At 42.8% G+C, this 10238-nt stretch overlaps 1 protein-coding gene across 1 annotated transcript in view; it reads left to right on the forward strand.

Moving 5' to 3' along the window:
• PMM1 (phosphomannomutase 1) overlaps positions 1 to 10082 on the forward strand; it is a 54641-nt gene extending 44559 nt beyond the window's left edge. The window contains exon 8 of the mRNA XM_044302066.1: positions 9601 to 10082. Coding sequence (XP_044158001.1) covers positions 9601 to 9723 — 123 coding nt within the window. The 3' untranslated portion in view covers positions 9724 to 10082. The remainder of the gene's footprint in view (positions 1 to 9600) is intronic.
• Positions 10083 to 10238: the final 156 nt, after the last annotated feature.

The following is a 10238-nucleotide window of genomic DNA, read 5'->3' on the forward strand; positions in this document are numbered from 1 at the left end:
CAGAACAATCTTCAATCTGAAGAATCTAAATCACCTGGTCATTTACAAAAAATTCTAAATGGAATCAATAAAATCAGCAGTAAATCTCCTCTTTCAGGATTATTATATGCTAACATTCGATCTAGCAGATGCATATTATCATGTTTCTATTCACAGCGAGAGTCAAAAATATCTCAGGTTCGCTGTCTACATAAAGGGAGAGCTCTGTAATTTCCAATATCGGGCTTTACCTTTCGGCCTCTCCATTGCGCCATGTCTGTTCACAAAGATTATGGCACATGTAGTGGGCTACTTTCAGCTAAAAGGAATAATGGTGGTCCCCTATCTGGACCACCTTCTAATCACTGCAGATTCCTATTCTCGTCTCCTGGACTATCTCAGAATTGCGAAAACCCACCCTAAGGAAGCCAGGGTTTCTGTCAACCAGGAGAAGTTAAGACTAATTCCAAGTCAACAGAAATAATTTCTAGGTGTACTCCTGGACACCCACCATCTATCTTCCTTTTTACCACAAGAGAAGCAGATAAACCTGGTAGCTTGGGTAAGAATCTTCTGTTCCAGAAAGACAGTATCGATAAGAGACGTCATGCGCTTGCTAGGACTCTTAACATCGACAATATCCTCTGTGAATTGGGCTCAGGCCCTGTCACGAGTAGTACGGGGAAGAAAAGGCAACCAAAGGGAACAACAACAAAACAACTACAAACTAGACCCCAAGCCTAGGGTATAAAGAGGTCACCTCCTAGCAAACCCTGACTCTCTCCCTAAACTGCTAACCACATGTGCAAGTCTCAAAGGTAGAAATGCACATGCACGGGAACCTAAGACTACTGACACACTGCACTAAACCCTGAGCTTAGGGAAGAGGGAAACAGGCAACCGGCTCCTTCCAACCTGAAGGAGCCAGTGTCTCCCTGAGGCCTAGTCAGGACAGACACAACAAGAAAAGGGAAAGGACTTAGCTTGAGAAGCAACTGGAACAGGAGAATCACCACACAAGCAGAGCACTCCTCAGAAGAACTATTAGCCGCAGGGAAACCAGTGAAAGGCGGAACGTATAAAGGTACCACCTGACTGATAATAAGCATCACCTGCGAAGGGGCGGAAACCTGTCAGCAACAATGAAAACAATAGAGATCTGTCAGATCGACTCCTGAGTCTTCTGTCTATCTGAACTTCTAAGATCTCTCCCTGGGCCGGCGGTGACAGTACCCCCCCTTCTACGGGTGACCTCTGGGCATCCAGGACCAACTTTATCAGGGTGGGCTCTGTGAAAGGCCCTCAGCAGCCGACTGGCATTCACATCTGTTGCTGGGACCCACATTCTCTCCTCCGGACCATAACCCTTCCAATGAAAGAGGTATTGAAGGGAACCCCGAAGTACACGAGAGTCAACAACTTTTAGTGCGTTCAGTTTGTCCATTCGACTGAGGGTGAAAAGCCGAAGAGAAGGATAAACGAATCCCCAGGCGAGTACAGAAAGCCTTCCAGAATCTGGAAACAAATTGAGTCCCTCTATTAGACACCACATCATAGGGAATGCCATGTAATTTCACAATGTTATCAACAAATGTCCGAGGCAGAGTTTTGGCATTGGGTAAACCAGAAAATTTAATAATTTGTGCCATCTTACTGAAGCGGTCGACCACCACCAAAATCACCATCATCAGAGAACTGGGCAAATCGGTGATGAAGTCCATGGAAAAGTGCATCCAGGTACGGGATGGGATGGACAAAGGAAGAAGAGATCCCAAGGGCCAAGTATGAGTCACCTTGGCATGTGCACAGGTCTCACAAGCTGCCACATAGCCCTCAACACTCTTACGTAAACCCGGCCACCAGAATCTCAGAGAAATAAGATCAACAGTGGATCTGCTCCCAGGGTGTCCAGCAAGGACAGTATTATGATATTCCTTAAACACCTTGTGACGAAGCTCAGAAGGAACAAACAACTTCCCTGGGGGACCGGAATCAGGTGCCTCTCCCTGAACTTCTAACAACTCCGCCTCCAGTTCAGGATAGAGGGCAGATACAACCCCCCCATCAGCCAAAATCAGACCAGGATCCACAGTATCACCCCCCATCCCCTCCTGGGAAGCTACGCGACAAGGCATCTGCCTTGACATTCTTGACCCCAGGGCAAAAAGTGACAATGATATTAAATCTGGTAAAAAACAAAGACCACCTTGTCTGTCTTGGGTTCAAACGTTTAGCCGACTCCAGGTAGGCCAGATTTTTATGATTGGTAAATACAGTAATATGATGAATCGCTCCTTCTAACCAATGACTCCATTCCTCAAAGGCCAACTTCATAATTTCTCTTGGCAGAAGAGAGTTTTTTTGAAAAAAAAAGCACAAGGGCGCCATTTGCCAGGAGAAGGACCCTGCGACAGAACTGCACCAACTCCCACTTCTGATGCGTCCACCTCAACAATAAATGGCTGAGACACATCAGGCTGCACCAAAATGGGAGCAAAAGAAAAACATTTCTTTATAGTGGAAAAAGCATGTAACGCCTCTTCCGACCAGACAGTGAAATCCACCCCCTTTCTTAGTCATATCAGTCAGAGGTTTGACAACAGTGGAATAATTCAAGATACATTTTCTGGAGTAATTGGTAAACCCCAAAAACCTCATAAGCGCTTTCTGATTCAGATCCCATTCCAAGACCGCACTGACTTTTTCAGGATCCATGCGAAAGCCCGAAGTGGAGAGCTGGTAACCCAGAAAAGGAATCTCTTGAACAGCAAACACACATTTTTCTATCTTGGCATATAACCTATTCTCCCGGAGGATCAACAAGACTTGTATCAAATGATCCTGATGACTCTCCATGTCGGGCGAATAAATCAATATGTCATCCAGGTATACGACAACAAACCTTCCGACCAAATGATGACAAATGTCATTGATTAAATGTTGTAATACTGCCGGGGCATTGGTCAAACCAAAAGGCATGACCAAGTTCTCAAAATGACCCTCTGGGGTATTAAACACAGTCTTCCATTCATTCCCTTCCTTGATCCTGACCAGATTATTTGCCCCCTTAGGTTTAATTTAGAAAACACCTTAGCTCCAACAATCTGGTTGAAACAATTTGGGATCAGGGCATAAGGATCATGGATAGTGATGCGATTCAACTCTCGGAAATCTAGACACGGTCTCAATGTCCCATCTTTTTTCTTTACAAAAAAGAACCCTGCCACCATAGGTGACTTAGATGGTCTGATGTGTCCCTTTGCCAAACTCTCAGTAGTATACTTTCGCATAGCAACTCTTTCAGGTTCAGACAGGTTATACAACCGAGACTTTGGCAATTTAGCTCCGGGAATCAGATTGACAGGGCAATCATATTCTCTATGAGGGGGCAACTCCTGATCCACACCCTCAGCGAACACGTCAGAGAAATCAGAGAGAAACGGGGGCAACATCTTAGTGGATATCCTAGCAAGAGATGTGACGAGACAGTTGTCCATACAGAAATCACTCCAGCCCTTGATCTGTCTCACTTGCCAATCAATGACAGGATTATGTTTGGACAACCATGGCAACCCTAGAACCAGAGGGGCCGCCGTCATGCTGGAAAATGCATTGTTCTTCACCATACTGTTGTTGGATTGTTGGAAGAAGTTGCTGTTGGGGGGTGTTTTGGTACCATTCTTTATTCATGGCTGTGTTTTTGGGCAAAATTGTGAGTGAGCCCACTCCCTTGGATGAGAAGCAACCCCACACATGAATGTCTCAGGATGCTTTACTGTTGGCATGACACAGGACTGATGGTAGCGCTCACCTTTTCTTCTCCGGACAAGCCTTTTTCCTGATGCCCCAAACAATCCGAAAGAGGCTTCATCGGAGAATATGACTTTGCCCCAATCCTCAGCAGTCAATTCACCATATTTTCTGCAGAAGATCAATCTGTCCCTGATGTTTTTTTTGGAGAGAAGTGGCTTCTTTGCTGCCCTTCCTGACACCAGGCCATTTTCCAAAAGTCTTTGCCTCACTGTGCGTGCAGATGTGCTCACACCTGCCTGCTGCCATTCCTGAGCAAGCTCTGCACTGGTGGCACTCCGATCCCGCAGCTGAATCCTCTTTAGGAGACAATCCTGGCACTTGCTGGACTTTTTTGGACGCCCTGAAGCCTTCTTAACAAGAATTGAACCTCTTTCCTTGAAGTTCTTGATGATCCTATAAATTGTTAATTGAGGTGCAATCTTAGTAGCCACAATATCCTTGCCTGTGAAGCCATTTTTATGCAATGCGATGATGGCTGCACGCATTTCTTTGCAGTTCACCATGGTTAACAACGGAAGAACAATGATTTCAAGCATCACCCTCCTTTTAACAGGTCAAGTCTGCCATTTTGACCCAATCAGCCTGATATAATGATCTCCAGCCTTGTGCTCATCAACATTCTCACCTGAGTTAACAAGACGATTACTGAAATGATCTCAGTTAGGTCCTTTAATGACAGCAATGAAATGCAGTGGAAAGGTTTTTTGGGGATTAAGTTAATTTTAATGGCAAAGAAGGACTATGCAATTCATCTGATCACTCTTCATAACATTCTGGAGTATATGCAAATTGCGATTATAAAAACTTGAGCAGCAACTTTTCCAATTTCCAATATTTATGTAATTCTCAAAACTTTTGGCCACGACTGTACACATTAATATATGAACATACCAATATGTCCTAAACCAGGGATGCTCAACCTGCTGCCCTCCAGCCCTTCAGTTTTTTATTATATTACTATCATCATCAAAATACGTTCTTTACATAATACTATTTTAAACATGACCGATCAACACTCCTGACGTGTAATTTAATTACTTCATGTATTGACCATGTAATAACATTTCTGGAACATCTATTGTTATGGCTCAATGTTGTGCCATTCCTTTATTAATTATAAAGTCGAACTTATGAATGATTTGCTATTAGCCTTCTGTTTTAAAAGGGTACAGAGGGGTAGTTAACAAGTTGGGGGTGTGTGCCTGCACACCTAAACATGGCTGGACTGATTGGATAGAATGAGTGAGTGCAGGTACAACTTGTTAACACTGAGCCAACCAATGGGAAAAAAAAACAGTAACCCCATAGAAAATAAGAGAACACACATATAAAATATATATGTAGTTTATTGAGACACAATTCAATTACAATAAATATGACACAAAGGCACAAGGCAAAGGGGGGTGGGATGCCCTGTGTAGCGGGACCATGAGCAACCACCCTCACATATACCCGACTAACAGGGAAAAGGGGTCACAAACACTGGGTATCACGCCGCATAAAGATGGGAGAGCTGTAAGTTCGCCCCAAAGTGACCTATAGACATATGTGTGCTGCATGCATATAGAGTCAGTATGGTCACACATAGCAAACTTGCCCACCTTGGGTGACAATAAATGACCGTCAGATGAATGCAGATGACCAAGTTGTATCACAAGTGGGGGCGAAGCAAGTATGCTATGTGTAAGCAGTAACACTAAAATAACAAACTAGCCATGCATGAAACAAAACATAAGTTACCCATGATATGCTGGATCCCCAGGTCCGTGACCAGAGCTGCACCTCGACGCGCGTTTTGCCAAGAAAGGCTTCGTCGGTCCTGACAGACAGTGAGAACTGAACTTCCTGTCTTAAATCCCTTCACTGTTGCTAAGTTACTTGCATTTCAAACACAACGGAACGCAGTGCATCCGGATGCAATGCGTTTTTCACGCAGCCCCATTCACTTCTATGGGGCATGCGTTGCATGAAAAACACTGAATATAGAACATGCTGCAATTTTCACGTAATGCAGAAATGATGCGTGAAAAACATTGCTCATGTACACAGCCCCATTTTAAATTAATGGGTCAGGATTCAGTCCAGGTGCAATGCGTTCATCTCACGCATTGCAACCGCGCGGAATACTCGCCCTTGTGAAAGGAGCCTAAGGCCTCTTTCACACAAGCGTGACGGATTGGCTCCGGGTGCGTTCAGTGAAACTCGCACCATTTTGCAAGCAAGTTCTGTCAGTTTTGTCTGCGATTGCGTTCAATTGATCAGTTTTTTACGTGCGGGTGCAATGCATTTTGATGCGTTTTTCACACGCGTGATAAAAAAAAGAATGTTTACAAACAACATCTCCTAGCAACCATCAGTGAAAACTTGCTTGCGGATGCAATGCGTTTTTCACTGAAGCCCCATTCACTTCTATGGAGCCAGGGCTGTGGGAAAAATGCAGAATATAGAACATGCGGTGTTTTTTTAATGCAACGCAGAACTGATGCAAAGCTCATGTACACAGACACATTGAAATGAATGGGTCCGGATTCAGTGCGGGTGCAATGTGTTCATGTCACGCATTGCACCCGCACGGAAAACTTGCTTGTGTGAAAGGGGACTAAAAGTTCAAGTGTCAGCCCTTAGTGCTTTTTTGGACATCAGGGTGGCAGAAATCCCCCTAGTTGGGAGATTCTTGAAAGGCGCAAGCAGGCTGTATCCTTCCTTTTTTGTTAAAAATCCTCCCTAGGATTTAAAACTGGTCCTCTCTGCTCTAAGGTCTATGCCCTTTGAGCCCGTTTCAGAGATATCCCTAAGATTGTTAACGCTAAAAAACACCTTTCTTATCGCTATAACCACTGCTAGGAAGGTGGGGGAGATCCAGGCCCTTTCCTGTAAGCAGCCTTACCTCATTGTTTTGTATGATAGGGTAATTCTTAGACTCTCCCCTGCTTTCTTTCCGAAAGTCTTCTTGAGGTTTCATTGCCAAAATAGTTTTACCATCCTTTTGCGCTTCTCCAGCTCCAGATCAGGAAAGAATGTTTCATCATCTAGACGTCAGGCGTTCTCTTCTACAGTATCTTGAGGCTATAGATTCCTTTAGAAAGTCTGATCATCTCCTTGTCCAGTTTCAAGACAAAAAAAGAGGTCTTGGAGCCTCTAAGGCTTCAATAGCCAGATGGATAAAACATACCATCGTCCTGTGTTATAAAGAGAAAAATGTTAGGGATGAAGGCCCATTCCACTAGGGCTCTGTCTACCTCTTGGGCCGAAAGGGGATCTGCTTCTGTGGATCAGATATGTAGGGCTGCCACATAGTCCAACCCCATGAAATTCTTTAGGCATTATAAACTTGATGTTATGGCTAACCAGGATTTGGCTTATGGACAAAAAGTCCTTTCAGCTGTAGTCCCTCCCTAACAATCTCTTTTCTGAAAATCTCCTATCAGTGCCAGTGTGGAGGCGTTAGGGAAAGATGACAATTACTCTTACTGCTAATTTGATTTCCTGTAGCATCCATAACGGCACTGGGGTCCCCCCCAAAAAAAAAATAAAAAAAAATGTTCCTTTGTATATACAGTGGGATGCGAAAGTTTGGGCAACATTGTTAATCGTCATGATTTTCCTGTATAAATTGTTTGGTTGTTACGATAAAAAATGTCAGTTAAATATATCATATAGGAGACACACACAGTGATATTTGAGAAGTGAAATTAAGTTTATTGGATTTACAGATAGTGTGCTATAATTGTTTAAACAAAATTAGGCAGGTGCATAAATTTGGGCACCACAAAAAAGAATTGAAATCAATATTTAGTAGATCCTCCTTTTGCAGAAATTACAGCCTCTAAACGCTTCCTGTAGGTTCCAATGAGAGTCTGGATTCTGGTTGAAGGTATTTTGGACCATTCCTCTTTACAAAACATCTTTAGTTCATTCAGCTTTGATGGCTTCCGAGCATGGACAGCTCTCTTTAAGTCACACCACAGATTTTCAATTATATTCAGGTCTGGGGACTGAGATGGCCATTCCAGAACGTTGTACTTGTTCCTCTGCATAAATGCCTTAGTGGATTTTGAGCAGTGTTTAGGGTCGTTATCTTGTTGAAAGATCCAGCCCCGGAGCAGCTTCAGCTTTGTCACTGATTCCTGGACATTGGTCTCCAGAATCTGCTGATACTGAGGGGAATCCATGCGTCCCTCAACTTTGACAAGATTCCCAGTCCCTGCACTGGCCACACAGCCCCACAGCATGATGGAACCACCACCATATTTTACTGTAGGTATCAGGTGTTTTTCTTGGAATGCTGTGTTCTTTTTTCCTCCATGCATAACGCCCCTTGTTATGGCCAAATAACTCAATTTTAGTTTCATCAGTCCACAGCACCTTATTCCAAAATGAAGCTGGCTTGTCCAAATGTGCTTTAGCCCACCTCAAGCGGCACTTTTTGTGCTGTGGGCGGAGAAAAGGCTTCCTCTGCATCACTCTCGCATACAGCATCTCCTTGTGTAAAGTGCGCCGTATGGTTGAACGATGCACAGTGACTCCATCTGCAGCAAGATGATGTTGTAGGTCTTTGGTGCTGGTCTGTGGGTTGACTCTGACTGTTCTCACTATTCGTCGCTTCTGTCTATCTGAGATTTTTCTTGGTCTGCCACTTCGAGCCTTAAATTGAACTGAGCCTATGGTCTTCCATTTCCTCAATATGTTCCTAACTGTGGAAACAGACAGCTGAAATCTCTGAGACAGCTTTCTGTATCCTTCCCCTAAACCATGAGGGTGAACAATCTTTGTCTTTAGGTCATTTGAGGGTTGTTTTGAGACCCCCATGTTGCTACTCTTCAGAGAAAATTAAAAGAGGAGGGAAATTTACAATTGACCCCCTTAAATACTCTCTCATAATTGGATTCACCTGTGTATGTAGGTCAGGGGTCACTGAGCTTACCAAGCCAATTTGAGTTCCAATAATTAGTTCTAAATGTTTTGGAATCAATAAAATGACAACAGTGCCCAAATTTATGCACCTGCCTAATTGTGTTTAAACAATTATAGCACACTATCTGTAAATCCAATAAACTTCATTTCACTTCTCAAATATCACTGTGTGTGTCTCCTATATGATATATTTAACTGACATTTTTTATCGCAACAACCAACGATTTATACAGGAAAATCATGACGATTAACAAGGTTGCCCAAACTTTCGCATCCCACTGTATAGACTTTTCACATATATACTGTAGTTGTGGGTCCTATTCAGAGTTTATTTATACGATATTATTTTGTTATAAGTTATCTTCGGTTCTCTGTTATTAACTGGAGTAGGTTGGAGGAGGTGTAGGTTGGAGGAGGTGTCTTTTTATTTTGGCTTCCACTGTTGTTTTCTGTCCCTGGGAGGCAGGCTCGAGCTCCTATCAGTGCCTTTGTCTGTGAAGGTTCTCATTTATCCAGGTCATGGTATATATCTGTAAAGAATAAATCAAGGCAACTGGACGTACTGTAGATTTCTTGAAAACGAGTGAAACGTTTTCAAGAAATCTACAGTAAGCCCAGTTGCCTTGATTTATTCTTTACAGATATATCAGTGCCGTTGTGAAGGCTATGGGAAATCAAATTATTGGTAAGAGTAATTAATTGTCATCTATCTGTACACAGAAGTCTGTACTCTGAAAAATCCTTTTAACGTCGCTGCCCATAGAAGTCAATAGAGAGGGGAGGAGAGGGGAGGAGAAGGATCAATATGGTCATAAAACATTACAGTTGACGCTCTTTTTATTTATTAAAGCCAATATAATGGTTTCTAATACCGAACAATTATTTATTTAACAGGGTGGTAATGACTATGAGATCTATACTGATCCAAGGACAATCGGACATACGGTTGTATCACCTGAGGACACTCTGCGGAGGTGCCGGCAACTCTTCTTTTCAGAAAGAAACAATGAACTTTAAATCTGGTTCCATAGTTTTAGTGGAATTAGACTAGTGACTAATCTTTAAATACTAGAGAAGTGGGACCATTGTGGTTGGCCAGAGATCAGAGCTTTTTCTTCTGTAGGTACTGATAGAAATGTGACCATGGAGGAATTCTAGAGACGTTTTCAGCTGCACATGCATTGGCTGGATCAAGCATGGTCTCCAGAATGTTCAGTATTTCATTAGAGAACAAGCCAGGATAATACACAAGATGCTTCGCTATTACAACTGCTGAAGATGAGAATAATAATGAAATGACATATTAATGACATTTCTCTGAAACATTTACCCAAATGCTAAATATTAGGGATAAATATAATTGTTTACATGACAAATTGGATGTCATCTCATCTACCATTATGGTCTTGTTGTGTGGTGTACTAACTGGTGTTTTGTTGTAACACTCAAGCCACATGTGCACAAATATTCTGCATGTGTAACCTTCATATTTGTTGGTATCTTTAAGGGGTCACTAAGTTTTTATAAAACTT

The sequence above is a fragment of the Bufo gargarizans genome, chromosome 7 (assembly GCF_014858855.1).
Source record: "Bufo gargarizans isolate SCDJY-AF-19 chromosome 7, ASM1485885v1, whole genome shotgun sequence".
NCBI classification, from domain to species: Eukaryota; Metazoa; Chordata; class Amphibia; order Anura; family Bufonidae; genus Bufo; species Bufo gargarizans.